We start from the raw sequence: 24,918 nt of genomic DNA, 5'->3' as shown, positions 1-24,918 counted from the left end.
TTAATATCTGGGTTTATGTTTGAACCTCCAGGACATGCCTGTGCTGTATTTCCAATCTTTCCTCCTTCACTGTAAAATCTGAAAAATTATTTTTTTCTCGTCCTTATGACATCTAAGGACCTTTACAAACTCTAGGAGCTGGGCCTTAAAAAAGGTCAACTATATCGAGATGATGTCATCATATGGATATTTTCTTTGGCAGAAAAACTGTTTTAAGTATTTCCTTCTGTCCTTTGCTGCCCTTATGCAGTTTGCAGTGCCTTCAGCTGTGTCCCTGAAACGGTTTGGTGTCCCTGACGTGAAAGAGCTCCCAGAACAACCAGAATCAACACAAACTTTTTAAAAAGGGGGGTTTTTACCTTCATCTGTGATCTGTCTTTGCATGGTGGCCCCACTCACAGTTGTCCCCGTCAGCTCCGGCACAGTACGGGAAGGACAGGCCGGGCGCTGCCACTGCCCCGGCTGCAAAGGAAAACCTGATGAAACAAGCAAGTGGACGGGGGCCCGGGGGGGTTACAAGGCTCGCCTGGCTCCGCTGCAGACGTGGGGACAGCGGGGATTTTCAAAGCCTCCTGGCCCTACCCACCGCAGGCCCCTTGCACACACCCAACCCATTGCCTCTCGTCGCCTCTCCCTCACGTCGAATGAGGTGGTCATCTCTCCTTTTCCTCACCTGAGAAATCGCCCCTACACTAAGGTGAGGGTAGCACCTGAGGAGCTCCTATTGCCAGCCGCAGGAAGAGCCAACAACCCTAAAAATCCACTCGGAAGCACCATCTGAAATTATAGGGATTCCCGAACCCTGCGCACTCTGGTCTGAGGGGAAACCTGGGATAAAGAAGTATGGGATGTCGGTAGGACTCAAAGCACTTCTGTGAAGGCTCTTTCCTTCTAAGTGTTGACATCTTACCTTTTGTTTTCAGATGGACTTTATTTGCATTACCTGAATAAACTTTCTAGTTAATAAATTACCGAACAACTCCGTGTGACCAGAGTAGTAGTTAATCTGCTGATATTGTTGTGGTGTTCAGACAAAGAAGAGTAATGATTGAATAAAGTTGAATACACAAGTTGGGAAAGTTTTGCTTGCTGAGACAGAAAAACCTCTCCAGGGTTTGCTTGGTGGGCTGCTCCTGCATTAACTCACATCCCAGTGCTAGCTCCAAACTAACGGGGAAAAAACAGATGCTACGGGTTGTTCAGAATGAGGTACTGGGTTGCATATAGCAATCACTGCCACAGCTCTAAACCACTGATTTTTAAAAAATGCGACGGTTCTCCACTTTAAGATTTTTTACATCAGCTATTTATTGTCAGGAATCTTTTCCAACTTCCTTCCCAAGTAAATAAGGAAATCCTGCTTTGAAGAGGCTGGGGAAGTGTTTGTTATATGGTTTTTATTCCCAGACACTCAAGGTCTTATTTTGCAAATTGATGTCAGTTTGAGTTTAACTTGAAAACTTTGAGTGAAGAAAAGCAAAAAACTTAGCCCCAAGAGTAAATATGCTGCAGCTCAGTGAAGTGCACTGCAGTTTACTTTTAGTTAAATATTGTTATAGTTATAAACTTTTTTTTAGTTAAATATTACACAACTTTCGAGTAGTAATGATGAAACTAAAACGCGTATTGACCCAGGAGACAGCTTTGCTTTCTATTCTTCCTCAAGCCCTTTCTGTTTACTGAGTTTCAGTGCCGTACGAGCCCAAGAAAACATCTCGCACCTGGCAAAATCTGCAATCTGTAAACAGCGCCAGACCAATTCAGGCTCCATCCCTGTGGCAATCTGGGCAGAGAGCTGTTTTAGCACTCTGTTTGCCAGTTGGTGGGGGGAACTTCTGCTCCTCACTAGATAACGGCCCATTTTTCAGGACGGAAGGAAAATGCTTTTGCTGTTCGGTGTCACCGAAAACACAAACTGGCCACCGAAGACCCAGGTGCACAAAAAGGTACTTCTGTAACACCATTATAGCGTTCGCATGACATTTCTGCAATGCCTTCTGTAACATAAAAGCAGGTGTAGTTTTTATCACCACCACCGTGATATCATTGGCATGTGCACCGAGGCCAATGTTTCCTTTTAGCTTTGCTTCCACGAATTGGTAACCCAGCAATCTGCGCAAGTAATTCAAGTTCTGCCAGTCTTGCATGGACTTCACTGCCACGTGTTTCCTTCTCACCACTCTCTCTCTGGACAGCCTTGTCTGGCCCTGACTAACCTGCGTAGTCCACTCTGCCCTTGTTTACTACTTACAGGAACGGGGAAGGAGTTTCACGCAAGTAAAAGTTCTCCCCGGTTGCTTCTCCCAGTTTCCTCTGCGGCCCCAGCGCTTTGTCGCCCGCTGGGAGGACACACCTGAGTGGGAGCCCCGGCCGCAGTGCCGACAGCACAGAGGAGGGCAAATGGCAGGTTCCCTCAGCCAGGAAGCAGAAATCTCCTTCAGTTCTCCACCTACAGCCTTATTATTGATTTTAATCTGTCCCACAAGGAAACCGTACCCCTGACAAAGACAGACAGATACGTGACAGATGTTTTACCACGAAGAAGCCTCCAAAAAAAAGAAAAAAAAGTCATATCTTTGCACAGAGAAATATTTGTCTTCCAATTTCAGTGGAGGTTAAAAGCACCCACCTATGGAAAAGACAATCAAATTCCATGCTTCGAGGCTTAGGCTGATTGCTTAGCAAGGCTTTGCTATGTGCCAGGGACAATTCTTCCTTTTTCTGAAATCTTGCAGAGGCAGCTAGGTGCGTTATGGATTTCCTCCCAGCTTCCCCCGGAGCTGGGGCTGCAATGAACCTGTTTCAACATTATCACTCTGTTAATATGACATAAAGACTTAAAAGTGGCTGTAAACATCCCCTTCGCTCCCTCAGCACAGGGCCCTTAGCATGCCATTGCGGTTCATAGAATCACGGAATCATACAATCATAGAATAGTTTGGGTTGGAAGGGACATTAAAAGGTCATCTAGTCCAACCCCCCTGCAATGGCCAAGGACATCTGCAACCAGATCGGATTGCTCAGAGCCCCGTCCAACCTGACCATGAACGTTTCCAGGGATGGGGCATCGACCACCTCTCTGGGAAACCTGGGCCAGTGTCTCACCACCCTCAGAGTAAACAATGTCTACCCTATATCTAGTCTAAATCTTCCCTCTTTTAGTTTAAAGCCATTACCCCTTGTCCTGTCGCAACAGGCCCTACTAAAGAGTTTGTCCCCATCTTTCCTGTAGGCTCCCTTTAAGTACCGGAAGGCCGCAATAGGGTCTCCCTGGAGCCTTCTCTTCTCCAGGCTGAAGAACCCCAAGTCTCAGCCTGTCCTCATAGTTATCGTTGCACATATCATTATGTCAACCTTTGTATATTCCAAGGTTCTTTAACTTGCACTGAAGCTCTGTTCGCCCCAGAATCTTCTTCTCCACATTACTTGGGAGAAAAGACCGACCCCCGCCTTGCTACAACCTCCTTTCAGATAGTTGTAGGGAGCGATAAGGTCTCCCCTCAGCCTCCTTTTCTCCAGACGAAACAACCCCAGTTCCCTCAGCCGCTCCTCATGAGACTTGTGCTCCAGACCCCTCACCCGCTTCGTTGCCCTTCTCTGGATACATATGTTATGCTAATGATAAAGTCATTTCAACTATTCCAAAATGAAGGTTTTTGAAGCTTTTCTTTAACTAAAATCTTTCATTCTAAGGCAAACAGAAATTTTTGAAATGCGAGACGTTCCCGTGCAATTGAAATTCTGAGTTGCAGCACGACAAATAATAATTTAAAAAGTGACATATAAAACATTTACATTAAAGAACATGACAAGGAATCTTGGACCACGCACCCCAGTGAAACTAATTGCACTGATTTGCCGAGTGATGTCTATGTGCTTTACCGGGACGTGCCTGGTGACAATCCCTGGCATTTGCCTCAGCCGGTGGATGTCAGAAGAGCAGGTACCATGCACAGTCCTGCAGCCCAAGGGTGGAGTTTTACCAAAACTCACCAGGAAATTTCGTACCGGGAAGGTGCTCTTTCCTTTTTAAGCCACAGCAACTTAATAAACCAGGTTTGTTGCCCAGGCGAGCATAAAGCACAAGGCTTGAGTTTCCAGAGATGCGGCCAACAAACCTCAAATCTGTAGTTCATGATCTTGTGAGGGGGTACAAATCCGGAGAATGCTGCTGCCACTGCTCCTGTTGCACTCAAGAACTGGATTTCCAAATACAGACTTCTTGTAGAAAACTAAAAAAGCACTAATTCTCTTAAAGATGAAGAGTGCTCATAAAGGACACTATACTGTACCCTGATATAATTGACAAAATGAAAAAGCTTAAAATGTATACAGTGCATTAACAGGCAAAAGGTTAAGTATTTTGTCAACTAAAAATGAGAGATCCAAAATGACATGTAAAGTACTAATGCTACAGAGTTATTGGAAATGAGCGTGGCACACATATGCACATAAATTCCCTGCTCTATCAAATCCACTGCGTGGGGCATTGAGAGAGACGTCAGGTCTGAATAAATTAATTCATAGGTGCGTTTTGGGCCAGCTAGATCATTGCTGTTATTTGTGTAACACCATCGGCAAAAAAGGCATCGCACTGATAAATAGATCCTCGTTCTGCTCCCCTGACAGTATAAGTCACGATTCGAATTTGCAATGGTTTGCAACGGACAGCAAAACATGAGGTCTGAATCTGGCGCTTGGACCACGAAGGAATGAACAAACCCGCAAGAGCCAAGATGTGATCTGTCCGGCACATGTGCAAAAAGGAGGACCGCTGTGCGAGGTTAACCCTGCGCTGGCTGCCACGAACCGTGCTTTTTGTGCCTGGTTAATGGGGAGGCTTGACAGGACGAGGCTGTTCGTGACCCGTAGCCCTGAAGCAGAGCGTGGCGGTGCTCGGCACATGCACTGGGAGGCTGCGGAGGTGGGCACGGACTGCCCCTTCCCTTCGGGGAGGAGAGCAGACACAGCAATCTCTTTCTGGGCTCTTACAGCCAAATATTCATGGTAGGAACTAATGGCTGGAGCAGCAAAGCCCAAACCGAGAGCAGCATGCAGATGTCTCCTGGTGGGAATCGGGTCCCTAAGTTAGGAGTTAGCTTGTGAAGGAAGGCTGAAGTGGCCACAGCATTCTTGGTGACCAAAAGCTCAATCTGAGCCATGCTTCCAGGAGGTGGAAAGCTACAGCCGGAAAGCACAGCCACGGGGCTGCTCTCCTCTCCAGGATGGCCAAATTCCCTCTCCCACAACTACAGCACTACAATTACGTGCTTTGATACCTAGGACGAAAAACACGACCTCCTTTTTGGCAGAGAAATCAATGTTGAGAACTGCTACATACCCGAAAGTCACCTCTGCTTTCTTTGATGTGGTAAAGGAGCGCAGCCCCCCTGTGCCGGGCGGTGGGGAGTGACAGCGGCGGTGATAACAACCATCTGCATGGCTGGGAGAAGTATACGTGCGACCACGTGTGAACCTCTGTCCTCCCCTGAAAATATCTTCATCGCTCCCATCGCTGCAATCAGTCAGGAAAGAGAACGAAGGACTTTTTCAAGATGCTCTTATCTTCCCTTCGTTTTTATACATTTTCAGAGCCGTTACAGACTCCTACTCGTGGCACTGCCGGGGGAGAAGTGTTCTCGGGTACGGCAGGTCCCGTGCCGGGTGTTCCTTTGACAGGCCAAGTATCGCAGGTCCTGTGCCCACAGGGCAGATTAAGGTTTGTCTCTAATTAAATGGTTCACTGAGTAAGCTTTAATAGGATGAAGGAGCCAGGAAGAATCAAGAGGTTTTTCTGGGGGGCTGCTTCAGTCTGCGCTACACAAAGGAACAGATCTTCGTTTTGTTTGAAGGGGCGCTAACAACATTCCTTCCCCCTGGTGTCACGACCCCACACTTTTTACTGCGGTAAAATTTAATCAAAAGAGTAATTTTACACTCTAAGGACCTTTGAAACAAATTATTTTCGGTGTAAGTTTACACCTGTTAGAGACAAAAATTGACTGCGAAAAAGTAAGCATTGAAAGAAGCAAAGATTTTCAAGGGTATTCGATGGTGAAAATGGTTGGAGTTTCACTCTCATATTATTCTATGTCAGTATGGAAACCCATAAACATTTTATCATTGTATAATTAGATCTGAAAACTTCAGAATGAAATGTGACATGATCATTTTTGGAAGAGGCGCATTTGAGTGGGGTTTTTTTCCTTGTTTTCCTCGTTGATCTTCTCAAAACGAACTTCACTGATTTTGCCTTACAACACTGGCACTAACTGGAAAAGTATTAAATCAGAGACATAAGGAAAATTCATGGAGGATTTCAGATGACAGGTTAGGGGGACACAGACCATGCCTGGTAGACATCTACAAGCTGAGTGCATGGCTCTTGCAAAATCTTTCATGAATTGGTATGTATACCCACAATAATAGTTCTGTTACGAGTCATAGGTTGGGGAGAAATCTGTGAAGAGGTTGGAAAAACACCGAATAAAGACCAACCCCTAAATGTGAAAAACAAGCACAGTGCTCTGTAATGCCCTGGGTTTCCTTTCACTTTTGTTTCTATTCTCTTTGAAAGGAAACACTTTTGTTTCCTTCTAAAGAGGTAGAACCTCCCTGAACATTTGTAATGAAAATCCACACGAAATCTCTTCAGCAGGCAGGAATCTTCCTCCGAGTTAGTTTACCACCTTTTCATTGACTCTTCACATGGCTCCCTCAGATGAAATTTCTTTCTTAGGAATTTATGAACCATGATAAACAAAGTAGCACGGAGGTGTTTTGGGTTTTTTTGGTTTTGTAGGATTCTTTAGTGCATGTGCTAAAATCTCTAAGAAACTCCTGTTCTGAAGCTGATGCAAAGAGCTACTTTGCATTAAACTAGGTTTGAAGGGGGATGGGGATGAAACCAGGATTACAAAAGTGGTGCCTGGGAGCACCGTACCAGTGCTTCTGGGTAAAAGCGTTAGCAAGGTCTTGCAGCCTGTCCCAGCGATGGTGGGGGATGGTGAATTGTGTGACAGCAAAGACATGAGGGGTAGCGATAATTTGGTAGCTACAGAAGTGTCTGAGTATGATCAGGTGTGAATTAGGGCTTGTCCCCCCAAGAAAGTGGCAGGGCAATCAGCCCAGCTGAAGTGCATCTATACTAATGCACGCAGCATGGGGAATAAACAGGAGGAGCTGGAGGCCATTGTACAGCAAGGAAACTATGATATAGTCGCCATCACAGAAACGTGGTGGGAAGACATACACAAGTGGAGTGCTGTAATTGGTGGCTACCAACTCTTCAAAAAGGATAGGCAAGGAAGGAGAGGTGGTGGGGTGGCCCTCTATGTTAGGGGCAGTTTTGAATGTCTGGAACTTAACAGTGTGGATGACAGTGTTGAGTGTGTATGGATAAGAATTAAGGGGAAGGCCAATAAGGCAGACATCGTGATGGAAGTTTGTTATAGACCTCCCAATCAGGATGTAGAAGCCGATGAAGTATTCTATAAGCAGCTGGCAGAGGTCTCACGATCATCTGCCCTTATTCTTGTGGGGGACTTCAACTTCCCAGACATCTGCTGGAAATACTACGCAGCAGAGAGGGAACAGTCATGGAGGTTCCTGGAGTGTGTGGAAGACAACTTCCTAACACAGCTGGTGAAGGAACCAACTAGGGGAAGTGCCCTACTGGACCTACTGTTTGTTAACAGAGAAGGTCTTGTGGGGGATGTAAAGGTTGGAGGTCGCCTTGGGCAGTGATCACGAAAAGATAGAATTTTCAATTCTTGATCAAGTAAGGTGGGGAGCCAGCAGAACTGCCACCTTGGATTTCCGAAGGGCAGACTTTAGCCTGTTTAGGAGCATGGTCGAGAGTGTCCCTTGGGAGGCAGTTTTGAAGAGCAAAGGTGCCCAGGAAGGCTGGGCATACTTCAAGCAGGTGCTCTTAAAAGCACAAGAGAAGGCCATCCCCTTGTCTCGAAAAACGAGCAGACGGGGAAGACGACCAGCCTGGCTAAATAGAGAACTTTGGCTGGACCTCGGGAAAAAAAGGAAAGTTTACATTCTCTGGAAAAGGGGGTTGGCAACTTATGAGGACTATCAAGATATAACAAAGCTATGTAGGGGGAAAATGAGAAGGGCCAAAGCTCAATCAGAACTCAGCTTGGCCACTGCAGTTAAAGACAATAAGAAGAGATTCTTTGAGTATATCAGTAGAAAAAGGAAGACTAGGGAAAATGTAGGCCCACTGGTGAATGAGACAGGTGCCCTAGTGGTGGAAGACACAGAGAAGGCAGAGTTACTGAATGCCTTCTTTTCTTTGGTCTTCACTGCTAAAGCTGTCCCTCATGAATCCCATACTCTGAAGGCAAAGGGGAAGGTCTGGAGAGAGGAAGATTTTCCCTCAGTTGAGGAGGACCAGGTCAGAGACCACTTGGCCAAGCTGGACATTCAGAAGTCCATGGGCCCTGATGGCATGCACCCGCGAGTGCTGAGAGAGCTGGCGGATGTTATTGCTAGACCACTCTCCATTGTCTTTGAATGGTCATGGAGAACAGAAGAGGTGCCTGAGGACTGGAGGAAGGCTGACATCACTCCGATCTTCAAAAAAGGCAAGAAGGAGGACCCAGGGAACTACAGACCAATTAGTCTCACCTCTGTCCCTGGGAAGGTAATGGAGCGACTCATTCTGGATGTCATCTCCAAACACGTTGAGGAGCAGGAAGTTATTGGAAGTGGTCAACATGGATTTACCAAGGGTAGATCGTGCTTGACCAATCTGATAGCTTTTTATGATGTTATAACTGGTTGGCTGGATGAGGGGAGAGTCATGGATGTCATCTACCTTGACTTTAGCAAGGTTTTTGACACTGTCTCCCATGACAGCCTCATTAGGAAGCTGAGGAAGTATGGGCTAGATGAGGAGACAGTGAGGTGGATTGAGAGTTGGCTGCAGGACAGAACTCAGAGGGTTGTGATCAGCAGCACAGAGTCTAGTTGGAGGCCTGTAACCAGTGGTGTCCCCCAGGGGTCAATACTTGGTCCAATTTTGTTTAATATATTCATTAATGACCTGGATGAAGGGACAGAGTGTATCCTCAGCAAGTTTGCTGATGATACCAAACTGGGTGGGGTGGCTGACACCCCAGAGGGCCGTGCTGCCATCCAGCGTGCCCTGGACAGGCTGGAGAGCTGGGCAGAGAAGAACCTAATGAGGTTCAACAAAAGCAAGTGCAAGGTCCTGCACCTGGGGAGGAAGAATGCTAGGCACCAGTACAGGTTAGGGGCGGACCTGCTGGGAAGTAGCTCGGAGGAGAAGGATCTGGGGGTCCTGGTAGACAGTAAATTATCCATGGCCCAGCAATGTGCCCTTGTTGCCAAAAAGGCCAATGGAATCCTGGACTGCATAGGGAAGTGTGGCCAGTAGGTCGAGGGAGGTCATTCTCCCCCTCTACTCTGCACTGGTGAGGCCACAACTGGAAAGGCTGAGAGAGCTGGGACTCTTTAGCCTGGAGAAGAGAAGGCTGAGGGGAGACCTTGTTATGGCGTACAAGTATCTAAAGGGTGGGTTGAAGGAGGATGGAGCCAGGCTCTTTTCAATGGTTCCCAGTGACAGGACGAGGGGTAATGGGTTAGAACATAGGATGTTAAAAAACTTCTTTGCGGTTCAGGTGACAGAGCACTGGCACAGGCTGCCCAGGGGGGTTGTGGAGTCCCCTTCCCTGGAGATTTTCAAGACCCGCCTGGATGCAGTCCTGAGTAATGTGCTCTGGGCAGTCCTGCTTTGGCAGGGGAGTTGGGCTAGATGATCCCTAGAGGTCCCTTCCAACTCTGAAAATTCTGTGATTCTCTGATTCTGTGATTAAGTACAAGTGAACGGGAGTCCCATTAGCCCCACTCAGAAAGGGGCCGGGATGCTGCAAAGCACAAGGAGCCCAAAATGTCACATTTACTTTGCTGAGAAATCATAGGAGGAGATCATGAGCTCACTTTCAAAAAAAATGTTAATCCTCCCCATCTGAGATATGTGTTGGAATTACACATATTTGAACGGTTCTGGCACACAGATTGAATGTTACAGAGAGCCAGACAAATAAACTGCCTGCTGCCACGTTAAACAGGGATTTGGGGATCATTTTGCTCGATTATGTTGGAAGAAAAAACAATTAATTTCCCTGTAAATGCTTGAACACAATGCAGTTACACCTTCTAAAGATCTTCTCCGTAGTCAGGAGAGATGAAGAGGTCTTTGTTTTAATGTTGCCCTGTAATTGCACTGAGAACTCTCACCTGCGTCCTGGCACTCAGGTTATCGCTGTTGGGCAGGGGCCAAAATTTCATACTACCCTGCAGCAACAGTGTGAATGTAAACTCAGGTCTCTGCGCTTGGATTTGAAATCCCGATTTTCCACAGCTGCACTGTCAGCAGACCGTACCTTTGCTGATTTCGAAGCACCTGCAGGTAATTATGAAGTTGCTTATAATCAACAGCCTGCGTGAGGTGAAAATATCAAAACCCCCGTGAAAGTCAAGGGGCACATCCTAAAGCATGCACATGCCTTTGGAAAACTTCTGTCTGGGCTTAACAGTTTGAAGAAAAGTTTGTAAGCAGAAGTCTTAGAAGTTTGAAAATAAACCCAAATGTGACTTCAGATAAAGAAAGCCCCAAATGTACTTGGCGTTCGTGTACTGTGACATTAAGCATGTCATGACTGTGCTGTGCGAGAGGTTGCAATGGCAGCACTAGGCTGGAGTTAATGGCAGAGGTACAAGTTATTGGCCCACTGGCACTTTTCTGGGATGCACCGGCTCTATGGGAGAAGCTACAGAGAAGGAGCGTGGTGAGCCCCTGGCGCAGGTTGCCCGGAGAACCTGTGGCTGCCCCATCCCTGGAGGTGTTCAAGGCCAGGTTGGACGGGGCTTGGAGCAACCTGGGCTGGGGGGAGGTGTCCCTGCCCGGGGCATGGGGTGGAACGAGATGATTTTCAAGGTCCCTTCCAACCTAAACCATTCTATGATTCTATGACACAGCCTGGAGTCAGGAAACCCTGGGCCTCTCCTTACTCTTAACCACAGCATTAATCTCTTAAATATATATATCTCCAATTTCCACCGTTCCCTATGGAGGTGGCTCAGAGAGGTGGCTCAGAAAAGTTGCTCAGAAACGCTCTGCAACCTGACGGCTGAGAAATGACCCCCCACATACACCCTCCGGGGTGAGAGAGGGAGGGCAGAACCCGCACCCCCTCCCCGCGGCTCGACGGGCCGGGCCGGGCCGGGGCGGGCCGGGCCGGGGACGGACGGGGCGGGCTGGGGCCGGGTCCCGCCCGCTCCTCTCGCCGCCGCGGGGCCGGGGCTGCCGGGGAGGCGGGCAACCGAGGGCGGGCGAAGTGCCGGGGGGGGCCGCACATAGCCACGGGACAACGGTGGTTGAACCCCCATCCCGGCACAGCCCGGGCCGTTCCTCCCCCGCAGGGAAGAGGCTGCCGGAGCGCGGAGCGCAGCCCCCGCCCGGCCATGATGCTGCCCGCGGCCGGTCCCAGCCCCGGGCAGACCTGCGGGGCCGTGCTGGTGGCCGCCGTGCTCCTGCAGTCCGTCTGCGTGGCCGTCACCTTCCTCTACTTCACCAACGAGCTCAGACAGGTCGGTGGTGGTGCTGGTGCTGGTGGAGGGAGGGGGGTTGGGGGGTGGAGGCAACCGGGAGGACTCCGCGCCCTCCCTTTGGTTTTGGGGCCAAGAGAAGCTTGCCGGCGATGGGAGCCGAGCCGCGGGCAGCTGGGAGGGCTTGGGAGAGGAGGAGAGGAGAGATGGAGAGCAGGAGAGACGGAGAGCTGGAGGCCTCGGAGAGCTGGAGGCCAGGAGAGCTGGAGAGCCAGGAGAGGAGGAGAGCTGGAGAGCAGGAGGAGAGCAGAGCCATCCCCAGACAAAGAGCCGCGCTCCCGGTGCGCTGCTCCTCTGGCCGAGCCTTCCTTGGCCGGCGGGATGCTCGCAGGGGACGGAGCTCAAGGCAAGAACAATTTAAAAGGTTTTGATTTTTTTTTTTAAGTTACTCTCTTTTTTTTTTTTTTTTAGGTTTTGGTTTGGTTTGGTTTGGTTTTTGTTTTGTTTTTTGGTTTGTTTTTTTTTTTTTCCAGAGAAGTAGCAAATGTGCTTTTCCTCCGAGCGCCAAACTTGCCGTCTCCTCCCGGTGCAGGAGCGGTGGCGGCGCTCGTGGGCTGCGAGAGCACCTTCCCCATAGACCGCGGGGAAAAACAGACCGAAAAGCAGCTGAAGTGCCTTTTAAATGCCTCCTCTAGGAAAATCCATAGTTTTAAGACAGTGACTAATCCCAAAGGAACTTCACCCAGACAGCAAACACGACTGAATTCCTCAGGATGACTTGTAAAATACCCATTGTATAGTCTAGATGCTTTGGTCTCCTTGCGGCCATCCTTCAGCCCTGCTGCTGCTGCTGCTTAACTCTTTCCCCTGACTGCTTTTGCATTCCAAGAAAATTACATTTAGTTGATAGTCCCGGGAGCCCTTCTGTGGGTGGTCCCGCTTTGCACTGACAGCCTGGTACTCAGCGTTTCCCTGAGTGTCCTGCCCAAAATTTACTATCCTGCTGAAAGTTGTAGCAGTGTGTTGCTCTCCCCTGGCAGAGGGAAACCTCACTGCAGGTAACTGTGCTATAGTTATTCAACTTCAGAAAATATTGCACAAATGTAAAATATTACGCTACCTGTGCATTTACTCCACACCAAATTTAATAGGTGGAGTCTCCTGAGATGTCAAAAGTCCCCTGGGAGGCAAACGTTAAAGGGCATACAGTATTCCACAGTATAAGTGCACATTCATACTTGGAAAACTTATAAAACAGATTTTCTTGCTAAGTTAATAGCTGTGGCTGTCCCGTATTTGGTGAAACGGTGGAGTCACAGAAATGTGTTGATTTTATGAAATCAGCTTATATAATACTGCTAATGACGAGAAATACATAAATGCATTCTTGTCTCTTCATGCATACAGTTCAGAGTCTTTCGCTAACCAGCTTGCCAATCTGAGTAACTGGTAACCACACTTCTCTTTCCCTTCCTTTTATTCAAATATGTACGCCTGGGACACAACCACATCTAGTGATACCTGCCCAAAATACTGATTCTGAAGAATAACAAGCCTGCATTTGGTGTGAAAAGCTAAATCTGCTCACACCAAAGTTCTGCTGGGCTGCAAAGTAAGGTTGCTGGCTCTGGAGGGGGGTACCTGAAGCACATATCCTCGCATGTGGTGCACAATAAACAAGGAAACAAGCTTATCTGAAAACACAGCCTGCTACCCCACATCCACATGCTGCATGTGGAATAAATCTCAAAAGATAAACGGCAATTTTTGTCTGCCCATTTTTCTTCCCCTTGCTGCTCACAACATCTGTGTTTCTACACCTTCACCAAATTACTGTGGCTGCACAGGCCGCAGATATTTTTTTATCTTTACAAAAAGAATAATGTATAACTAGCAGGGATTTTTTTTTTTTCCTCTACAGCTGTAGTAATCTGAGTAGGAACTATGAATATGACCATTTGTTTCGCAGTTTTGCTATGGGAGGAAGCGCTGAGACACGAGCACAATAAAGTTCATTATGCTTCAGGATACGGGGCTGCAAGGAAAATATCCTCAGACTTCCTTCTGTTTTGAAAACACAGTCCCCACGCTACTCCTAGAATAGGAGAGAAGCTTTAGAAGATAGTGTTCCTGCAGGACTTCTGTCCTCAAAACCATCAGTGCTGCAGATAAACCTAATTTGAGTAAATCTTACAACACCCTGGCGCCTTCCTTTCTCTACCCATAAAACAGAAATACCAATCCTTCAGTACCATACTGTGCTGATACAAGGTTGCATTCCCTGAGGATTTCAAAAGGCATGGAAAATACTGTTCTAATGGCAGGGTAGTAAAGCTGTTGGAGGGGGGGAAGCACGCAGGTAAGGAGAAGGCAGGAGCGCAGGACTTTTTGCTTCCCGATTGGAGGGCAAAGCTCAGAGGTGAGCTGTAGCAGATCTGGTAAGAGAATAAACAGTAACATCTCAAGTGCTCACACATCTTTTTTTAAAACTCATCAAACTACTTGATTACAAAAGCTAGTATAGTTAAATCTGTCAGAGCCCTTTAAGCGTGGTTTTACCTCAATAAGCACATCATTTAAGTGAGTTCTTGAAACAAGAATCCTGATGGAAGAATATCCCTGTACACCTCAGCAAGGGCACAGAAACCCTCACGAACGCTCGCAGCAGTGGCCTCTTTTCACTCTGATGCCCACAAAGCGTAATTTCAAGTCTTAGGTGAAGCTCGTGGGAGCGAGCTGCTGCAAACTGAAGGTGCTGTTCTGCCCTGCAGGGTAACACGGGTGAATTCTCCTAATCCTCCTGGAGCTGGAAATCTTTTCTTAAATGCCTTTGTTTGCTCACAGGCAGGAAAAGCATGGAGTGGGAAGGAGGAGGTGATTCCATTTGTTGCTTGAGATACCCCAGTCTCAAGGACAGCCAAAACCGGTACTCGTAGAATATAAATGCATCTCTTTAGCAAACCAAACCACACTTCTTCAGCATAAGAAGGCTGACATTTAAGTGTTACAAGAAGTCCATCTGAATGTTTTGCACATTTATTGGCGATTTCTCTTTCTTCCAAGTCCCTGTAGTACTTTGCTGGCACAACCTCACCCTCTTCCCCGCTGCATCGCTGCACTGAGAGCAAACAGGAGCTGATCTCTGCTGACGTTTTTTGGGAGGCAGCGCAGGTTTCTGTGCTCTTGCATTAACCAACAGCGCCAGCTGGAGTTGTGTCTCTCGCCTTGCCCCGCGGATGCTGCGGGGCTTGGGAAGAGCTTTCCGCTATCATATCAACTCTCCCAAGCACATTCCCTTGGAGCCAACAGGAGTTTTGCCACTCTCTTCAAACTCCTTTCTCTTGATCAGTAAAAAAAAAAAGTGTTTTCTCTATGACTAGAGCGTATAGACAGAGGCCTATGTCACAAGTATTCAGCATTATCATTTCATTTGGACCCAAATGTCATTTCTGTTGTCTGGACTTTGTTCTGGACTATTATGACAAACACAGTTACGGACAGACCGCAAGCTGGATGTGGGGAGGATATGGTATGGATATATACCAGTAAAAGCCTAGACTGTAAATGGCATTGGCAGGATGGAAAATAATTTTAAGGTCTGGTGTTTGATTTCGTCCTCAATAATCTGTGAAGAAAAATCCCTCATGCAAAAGAAATGTTTTTAATGTTGTGAATCCTTTGGGTATTGAATTTTCACAAAGCTTATTTAGTTGAGTGCTGGATACCAAATTTATGTCCATGGAGATAATGTAAGTATATTTTTGCATATTGGGTATGCCATCATAATTAAACAAATATGTCAAATCGGATGAATGGCCCGTGCTGTCTCTGTAGTCCTAACTTGCACCATACTAACAAATGCGTTCAAGAAAACAAGGCGCGTTCCTAAGCACAGTGAATGTAGTGACATACCACAGCTGAGCATCTGCGAGCACATCACAGGTGAAAAATCCTGGCTTTCCTTTCTGCTGCAGCTCTGGGACACGTACTCCAAGAGCGGCATTGCTTGTCTCACCGGGGAGGAAATGGGAAATTTCATCCAAACCTTGGATCTAACTGAGAGCGAAGACAGAGCGGCTGATCCCTGCTGGCAAGTAAAGTGGCACCTGGGAAAGTTAATTAAAAAGGTATTTGGGAACCAAGGCGCTGAAACAGTGTGCTTGGTGGTATTACTATTCGAAGAATCCTCTAACGGCAGAATAAAGGGGGGGCTCCCGGGTTGTTTTATTGCAAAGCAATAGTCATGCCATACCTTCAGCTGCAGAGTGCTTGCACTGAAGCAAAAAAAAAAAACCAAACAACATCCTGCCAGGGGTTTCACTACATTCGGGAAATAATAAAGCAAAGACAATCAGTTTTTCCTAAGCTAATTTCAGTGACAGGTTGGCGTAGCTGAGAGACCTCAGGGTAGAAGTGCTTGCCTCGAGCGTGTTTCCTACCTGACCACAGTGCTAGCAGGGGTGTCACTCCCTCTTTGGAAATACAGGGAGACTGGCATGAGAAAATGGGATGAAATGTAACATGGGGAGAGGTAAAAAGGTGCCTGAGAAAAGGTCTAGTCATGAGCTATGTAAAGCATTAGGGGAGGAAAGAGGGAGGCGAGCGAGCACGCAGCATCGGGCACGGCACCTTCCCAGCTCAGCATTCAGAGAACACCGTCTCCTGCGTGACTTACACACAATACGTATAATTTTTGGCTACAGAGAAGAAAATAAGCCCGGCTGAAAAATCAGAAAGGCTAAAATCTTCTGGAATGGTTTTCAAAATCCCATCTCCGGCACATAAAAAAAAGCTCATGCATAAATATTGGCTCCAAGCTGCAACTTACCTGGCAATTCTTGCGGCCCAAAATAGGTCCTTTATTTGTATTCAGAGATCTCGGCTCCTTTGGTGGAAGTTCTGTCAGTGAATTCCCTGAACTTCTGCAGGAGGAAAACATTGTTTTATTTGGTGGCCGCTTACACATCTGATATACCTACGAGCTCCCCGAATGCTTAAAGAAAAAGATAGCCTGGGTGCCAGAAATAATGAATGATGATGGTGATAACGATAATAACAGTACAGATGGATGGATAGACAGGTGAATAGAAATGTGACAGGGCAGAACCCATCGGGAAGTGGCAAGAGGGGGCCTGTGTTAGTCACCCTACATCATCTCCACCCATCAGCGTGTTTGCTGCAACTGCACCACCGCCGGTCGTTCCAGCAGTGAGCAAACACTTATAAAGAAGGGCAATGCCTAACGCAAGATATGCTGGCTTAAGGGCTTAGATGCATAGCTGGGCAGAGGTATAAAAATAAATGAAATTTAGTTTCTCAGAGACGTGCACACCGCCAAGCGTCCTGCGAACGGAAGCCGATGGTTGTACACTGTATCTCTCCTTTTTGGAGAAGAGCACGAGGGTCAAAGTTTCTGAGAGACATAAAGCCCAGATGGCTGAGCTCTCTTGAAAATGTTTTCCCACGTATTTCATTACATGAAAGATGTAAACATAGAAACACTTTATTACAGCAAATTAATAGGCTTTTTTTGATTTGCTTGTTGACCAAATCCAGAACACCCTTTATTCATGAGTTTGAGAAAGGAGTGTCTTTTTTTCCTGCGCCTATCAGTCTCTGCTGACAAACTAATTAATTTTCTCTGTGTTTGTTGACAGATGGTGTCGGGAAGCTACGAGGAAAACATATCTGCAGTCAACGGTATTATAACAATTCTATTATCTGTGGCAAAAAGGAGCTGCTAGTGGCACCTGATGCGTAGTGACTCAATTAATTTTTTAAAAGTGTAGAAAACACTGACTAAGATCTTGTAGTGGCAGCAAGTCATCGAGAAATGATCACGTATTACTAGAAGGCGAATTTCCAGGAGCCAGAAATATGGGCAAGTGGTTAGAGGGAGGTAACCAAGGTGGCTGCAGAGGACTGGGCTTCTAGAGCTCGGTCCCACAGCGTTATGGGGACACGGGAACGGTCTGCTCTCCTGGGAACAAGCAGCCCTGAGCTGCCGCACACGTGGATCAGTTAAGGAATAGCTCTGCTGCAGCTCCTACACCTCTAAACATGTTGAGCCAAAAGCATTACGACCTCCAAGTGGAAATTCATAAACACATTGCAAGAAGAGCAAGAGAAGTTTGAGCCTTATTAGCCAACATGTAGCATTCAGTCTATGATTTAGTCAATTAAAACAATGACGTACCTATTCCTTAAAATCGGGTCGAATGGGAGAGACGTGCTTTCTAAGCTTCTTGCTTCTAACACGAGGTTCCTCTTCTGGTCTTGCCTTAGGTGACAGAGCGCTGACACTGTCGCACACCGATGGGCAGCCGCCGCGCAGCCCCGTCAACAGGATCGCAGCGCATCTGACGGGCAACAGCAATAGGAAGAATTCCCTGTCCCCACGCAGTAAGGAAAAACCTTTAAACACAGTGAAAGACCGCAGAAATTACTCTCTCACCGCTAGCCTCATGCTTACATATACTTTTTGATACTTGCATTGAGTCAACAGTAGGAAACAAATCATAAAAAATCTTCTGGTCCCAGAAAATGGGGTTTTTTGGCTCATTCTTGCAGAACAGGGAGAAAGCCCATTGCCTCTGAGCACCTCCTTATCTTTTCTTCTGGAAAAAAAAAAAAAGTATCCTTAAGGATACTTATTAGGACAGGGAACTGCTGGAGAGAGTCCAGCAAAGGGCTAAGAAGATGATGAGGGGACTGGAGCATCTTTCTTATGAGGAAAGGCTGAGGGACGTGGGGCTTTTTAGCCTGGAGAAGAGTGAGGGGGGGATCTTCTCAATGCTTATCAATACTTACAGGGAGGGTGCGGGGGGATGGGAACAGGCTTTTTTCAGTGGTGCCCAGTGACAGGACAAGAGGGAACGGGCACAAACTTGAACATGGGAAGTTCCATCTAAATCTGAGGAGGGACTTCTTTGCTGTATGGGCGGCAGAGCACTGGCACAGCTGCCCAGAGAGGGGGGGAGTCTCCCACTCTGGAGCCATTCCAAACCCGCCTGGAGGTGTCCTGTGCCACTGCTGGAGGTGCCCCTGCTCTGGCGGGGGGTGGCACTGGGGGAGCTCCAGAGGGCCCTTCCGACCCCGACCATCCTGTGATCCCATGGTTCTTCCCGATGTTAAGTTTTCCTCTTTTCTTTCCTTTAATTTCCTTCTGTTAGTTGTGTGACCAGCTGCTATGGTGACAGACCTATTAGAAATGCAAGACACACGGGAGAGATTTGACATTCCGGCCATATTAATGGGAGGCTTGGTAGGGTTTCTACAGCTTTGGAGGGTATCAGACACAAATGGATATTTTAACTTTGTTACTAACAACATGGTGATTTTTCTCTTATTTGGGAGCACAAAAATTAAAAATGAAGGCAGTTCATGTGAATTCCCATATAGAGCTAAACAGCTGACTTCTCTTCTGGACCTTCAAATTACTTTGAGAATGGACCTAATGAGCCACTGGGAAGAGCGGGTTTCCTTACTTTGTTATTAAAAACCAGACTCCCTGACTAGCGGACACCTGGCTTCACTACCTGGCTTTTAATATAACATTTTCTCTCTTTTTTTTCCCAAGTAGATTCCTCGCCCAGAAGAGGGAACGGACAAAAAATAAGCAACTGGGAATCGTCAAGGAAAGGCCACTCTTTCCTGTACAACGTGGAGCTGAGAAACGGCGAGTTAGTGATACCCCAAACGGGCTTTTACTACATCTACTCACAAACTTATTTTCGTTTCCGTGAAAACGAGAACGAGGATTCAGGTTTGCTGGCACAAATCAGGAACCCCAAACAGCTGGTCCAATACGTTTACAAACTGACTAATTACCCAGAGCCCATTTTGCTCATGAAAAGTGCAAGAACAAGCTGCTGGTCTAAAAAGGCTGAATACGGACTTTATTCCATTTACCAAGGTGGTGTGTTTCAGCTGAAACGAGAGGACAGGATTTTTGTCTCTGTCAGTAACAGTGACATAGTTGACATGGACAAAGAAGCAAGCTTTTTTGGAGCCTTTATGATCGGTTAAAAGATGAACCTCGTGCTCCAAAGGAGCCAGTTTTCCTAGTCAGGACCAGCTTAAAATTCTATAAAATAGGGGATAACGAGCAAACACCGCAGCAATACCGACAATACCAGACTCCCCTTTCTCAGCTCGCTCAGCGCGAGGTCCCACCGTGCCCAGTACTCTCCCACCAGCCGGGCAGGGGCAGCAGCAGCTGCCTGCAGCCGTGGGGGGTGGCGCTTTGCCCAGGCACGGGCGCCCGGCTGGGGACGTGCGAGGATTTCACACGCCACGGGTGATACCTTCGGCCAGAAGCCCAGGCAGGTAAGCGCTCGCCACCACCGCCGCAGAGATGCTCCACAGCGGCTCAGCCGTGGCAGGTGGGATGGAGGATGCTCTGGGTCCGGTGACTTGAGGCTGAGACTGGACATCAAATTTTATTCATGGTCTCCGCTGGGACCCCGTCTTGAATATCTCAGCTCCCCTAAGGAGCCTTTGGCAAGTGCTGCTTCCCAGATGCCCGTGGAATTACTCTGGAAGTTTTTGTTTGAACCTGAGTTTTACAAAAGTTGAAAGGCCGTCAGAAACTCAAACTGCACGTCTTCATCTCATCTAATAAGGCACTTAAGCGCCTAATTAATTTTAAGCACACCAACGGTCTGACTGAATCAGGGTGTTTACATGCTTGAAATTAAATATGTGCTTAAGCGTTTTTCAGGATCATGGCTTGAGTAAACACATTAGTCTGTCTTAATCAGGATATTGTACATAAAAACAGCTGCTGAAATGGCACAGAAGAGGTTTTGAAATCAATCAGTATTTTGATCAGCACATTATGATAGTGCCTATTCACTTAATTGCTGCGCTGCAAAGATTTCACCAGGTTTCCAGCAGGCTCAGTAATGCAGTTGCTGTTACACTTGTTGACAGCAAGTACTTCATCCAGAAAAAAAAAGTGTTTTGCTGTAAATACTAAATTCTGTCAGACATTTGCCACAAATTAAGCATGACGTGGTTCTTCCATGTTTATTTGTACTGGCCTGTGTTTGGTAGGATGTAATGCAGAACAACACACCCCAATGACTAATATTTTAAGGAAAACATACACAACTATCTGTACTTAACAAGAGCTGCAATTTTGGTAACGCTTTTTTGATTTTTATTTTATGTTTAGGAATGGGTGGAAAATGTTCATAATTTTTGTTTATAATTTTTTTTTTAAATGGCTACTATATTTTTTAACTTTACGAGTGGGACTGTTTTATAGTTTAAAAAAAAAAAAAAAGATTTACAAGCGTAAGCTGTGTGGTCTAGATCCACAGCACAAATCAAGTAGCATCAATCAGCGCATCCGCAGCATTGTCAGTGGAGCTGTACCAGTTTGCACCAGGAGCACATTTTGCCCAGGTTCGGAGAAAACGGTGGGGAAAAGAAGGTGAAAGTGAAAAAAAATCGGAGGGGAAAGGAAGACGGTTGTTCTGCAAATGTTAATTTACATCAGCAGAATGATGCCAGGAGAAAATCCGCTTGTCTGGGTTTTTAATACACTAAGGTTGCCGTGGGAACCCGCACATTCACCTCCACATTGTGGTAATTAAATCACTGTACGGCCCTTGCGCAGGGGCCTCGTGAGTAAACACGCGTCACTGATCTCACTACTTTGTCGACAAGAGGAAGCGAATAGACCCAAGCCCCTGCATTTCTTTTGTCATTCAGAAAAGCCGGTACATCGGTTCACTTAAATACCTGTGTTTGAGAGAAGAATTTCAGGAATACCCTCCTTTTGACAGGTTGGGACAAAGAAACACACTGCCGCCAGCCTAAAATGATGAATTTTCACTTTTGTCTGCTGCTTTATCATAACATCACCTAGACTGTTTGCAGTGGTAATCAAGTATGTGAAATTCTTCCATCGTTTACTGGAAGACTTTTGGGTTTGCCTCAGTCTCAAATCACCTGTTTCAACAGAGAACAGTTCTACAGTTTTCTTTCTGATTTCAGTAGTTCATTCAGAAGTTTTCTGCCTGCCAGAAAAGGCTAAGGGATATCTGGATGTCTCCTGTATCGAACAAAATATTTTTTGTAAGTTCTCCTTTTTGATCTCAGCAGAGGGTTGACCTATGTTATCAGCTTTGAGGGGGGGGTTGTAGCAATTTATTGTATTAAAAAGGTTGTGTGTTTTTTTTTAAGAAATGTCGTTTTAGGAGTTTGTTGGAAAGAAAATTTATTTGAACTGTGAAAAAGTATTTCAGATTTACTGGTGGCAGTTTAGAGTCAGAACCCCTCCCTGATGGCTAAGAAGCGATTTGTGTAACGCGGGAGTCGTGGCTGCTGGAAAGGGCTGGAAGGGAACCGGGGGGGACTCCACAAACTCGCAGCTGATGCCGAGACAAACTCTTATTACTCACAGATTTTTTTTTGCTCCACGTTCTCTCCTCGACTCTCAATATATAAGACCATGCCGGCTGTCACTTGAGGAAGACTCCCTGGCATTATCTTTTTTTTTTTTTTTCTAAATGTACATATTCTTGCTCTCGGCATGCGGAGCATATCTCAACAGCGATGACACCGGATAACCGTATTTTATTTCTGCATAATCCAAAGGCATGCTTGCCAGGTATCCTCTTGGGGAGAGGTCATCACGCAATATCAGGAAGGACACATTTGCAGATGACTGGAAAGACGTAGCAAGTTCTGTTTGTACATTTGCACCCTGAATCACACTTTTCATCTCACTTTATGTTGAACGGCGAATGTAGCAGATTTTTATTTGTGGATGTTGGTTGCGGTAACATGTAAATATTGTAATTTTTCTACATGCATTTTATATAAAACATTGTTAGAAATAGTTCTTTAGTCCTGCAGTGATTGTTGGTTTCATCCTATGGCTTCCATAACAACAACCCAGCCTGACACAATTTGAAATCATTTCTCTGACATCGGTTGGTGTCATTTATAATCCATTAAATGCCACAAACTGTTGCAAGGCAAAGGACATAATGCAAGCCGTTGAGCAATGCCGTATTGTATAACGCTATATAATTGGCTTCCAGAGCCTGGTTGGCGAACAGCGTCTGGAAGCAGAACACTGAAGAAAACACTGAAAATGATCTCCTGAGCAGAGACTACAAAACCCTGAGCGCTTTCCTTGAGGTCCTGCTTATGTTTCTGGGCTTTGGCAATTACTTAAGCATTGGGAAATGTATTTAGTATGGAAACCTCTAATTCTTGTCCATAGCCAAACTGCAGTAGAAGATATATTGAATTCAGAGGGACAAGGACCGTTTACACAGATGTTGTAAAGCAGCCATAAACTGGAGATCCCCTAATGTTGAAAACAAACGCGCTCCCTGCCCCCGAAGCAAATACTGTTTGGTCTCTCTGCCCCACTTCCCGAATTTGCCCCACCAACAAAGGGGACAAAACCCAAGCGAGCCCTGGGAACTCAACAAGACACGAAGGCACCATCCAACCCGACCCCAGCGCTGAGATGGGAGAGGGGGTGGGTTTGTCCTGCCCGTGCAGAGAAGGGCTACGGCTGGAGCAGCAGCAACGTGCCACAGCAGGGAAACCTGGGGGAAAAAACCACCTTGGAACATATCTCCCACCTTAGCCACCCCCAAGGGCTGTCTCACCTCTCTGTGTCTCCCCTGGCTTCTCTTACCCATAATATTAGTTCCTGATATTATCTTTACTGTCACCGTAGTGGGCTCTGGCAGACCCCCACGTGGCTGTTTTACGCGCCGCACGCCTGCGTAATTAACAAAAGGATGCTCGCCTCCCTAACGGACTCATAATCCAAATAACACATTTAGCCCAGTGTTTGGTTTAGGCTTTGTTTGGAATAGCTGGGCACGCCTCAAGCCTCGGTAATCAGATGAGTGTGCGCGACTCTCTCCCCATCCATACCGAGCCCCACTGGAACCAGTATGCCATCACTGGGGAGGAGCAGCCCCCGCCACCACAGCCCTAAATCGCAGGGACGCCCCCAGGTTTTAAAAAGAAATTGTTCCTTTCTTAGAGACTGCTTTTTTATTTCAGCAGAGGGTTCTCTCTTCTCTGGTGTTTCCATGGGGAAGAGGACATGGCAGCTAACTGGCTTTTATTGTACCTTTCATCACTTCATGGAAACGGACTTCTATTTTTTTGCCTCTCTTCGCCTTAGTAAATGTAACTATTGTTTGTATTGCAGCAGTACTCACTGCCCAAGCAGGGGTGCATCTGTTGTGCTCCCTGCAAACAGCTAAATAGCCTGACGCAGACGCTGAGATTCTGAGAGTCATAATTTATAGTTTTCAGATTACATCTAAATATTAGGGTCTGAGAAAAGACCGAATTTAATGATCAATATAACATAAATAAGCACACTGAGGCAAGATCTCGTTCATCTCTCCAAGGCACCTTGTGCCATACAGGAGCAGAAATGGAAGACAGGTTAGGATATCCTTGGGTCTGACCCAAATTTCACGGGTGGGTTTTTTTTTCATGTAGACTTACATGGAAGTTTATAGCGATTTTCATCAGAATCATCCAACACTTGGTTCTCCATAACTTTTATCTGCATTAACAGATTGATATTGCATGCTATATCACATGTTAAAAATCATTAATTTCCCTCTGATTACCAGGGTACCGCAGTTAACTGCCTGACCGCACATCACTGCTGCTTTGTAATACCGCGGCTTTTCCTGAGACATTCAAAATCCGAACCTGTATAGACATTTCCATTAACTTCTTCTGAAAGTTCTAGAGGTGACATCGAGTTGGGACACCGGGTCATGACAGAAGTGCTGTCAAACCGCTCGTGGTCAGTGAGACGGAGCTGCAGCTTATGGCAGGAGCCTGTCGGTTTAAGCAGCTTCCCATTTTTATGGGCTCTTCTACCACAGTTAATATAAATCACACTCCTTGTCTTTGATGCGCGTAATACTTTTGCACTGAACACGTCACGTATACAACACTCACAGCATTAACAAACATTGGAGAATCCAAAGTTGTTCAAACTGCCTTGCAGAAACCAGCGATTTAAACCCAGCAGAATCCGAGGCACAAATTCTTCCTCAAGATACTTTTCATTTTGTCTGCCTGTGAATCCTTCAGCTCCTATTATTCACGAGTTGTATTGAGTCATGGGTGTTTAGCCCATGTAACTACCGGTTGAAGACCAAGTGGATGAACTGCAGATTTGCTGGTGAATTGAGCCAAGTTATCACTCCCCGTTTAACATGAGATAGACAGACCAACAAGAAAGTATGACCAATTAACTATGCCATCCCATCCCGCATGTTTTGGCACTAGGAGAGCTCAAATCATAATGGATATTAATAA

The 24,918-nt window shown here is 46.5% G+C and overlaps 1 protein-coding gene across 1 annotated transcript; it reads left to right on the top strand.

Moving 5' to 3' along the window:
• Nucleotides 1-11,502: 11,502 nt before the first annotated feature.
• On the top strand, nt 11,503-19,909 carry TNFSF10 (TNF superfamily member 10; the record flags this gene model as incomplete). Its single annotated transcript, XM_082487331.1, has 5 exons — nt 11,503-11,628; nt 15,561-15,713; nt 17,244-17,286; nt 17,872-17,988; nt 19,166-19,909. The coding sequence occupies 5 exons, from the start codon at nt 11,503-11,505 to the stop codon at nt 19,612-19,614; spliced, it is 888 nt and encodes a 295-aa protein (XP_082343457.1). The 3' UTR covers nt 19,615-19,909.
• Between the last annotated feature and the right edge of the window lie 5,009 nt (nt 19,910-24,918).

The sequence above is a fragment of the Vanellus vanellus genome (assembly GCF_965231255.1).
Source record: "Vanellus vanellus genome assembly, chromosome: 8".
NCBI classification, from domain to species: domain Eukaryota; kingdom Metazoa; phylum Chordata; class Aves; order Charadriiformes; family Charadriidae; genus Vanellus; species Vanellus vanellus.
The sequence above is the reverse complement of the archived record's forward strand: the minus strand, read 5'-3'. Positions and strand labels throughout refer to the sequence as shown.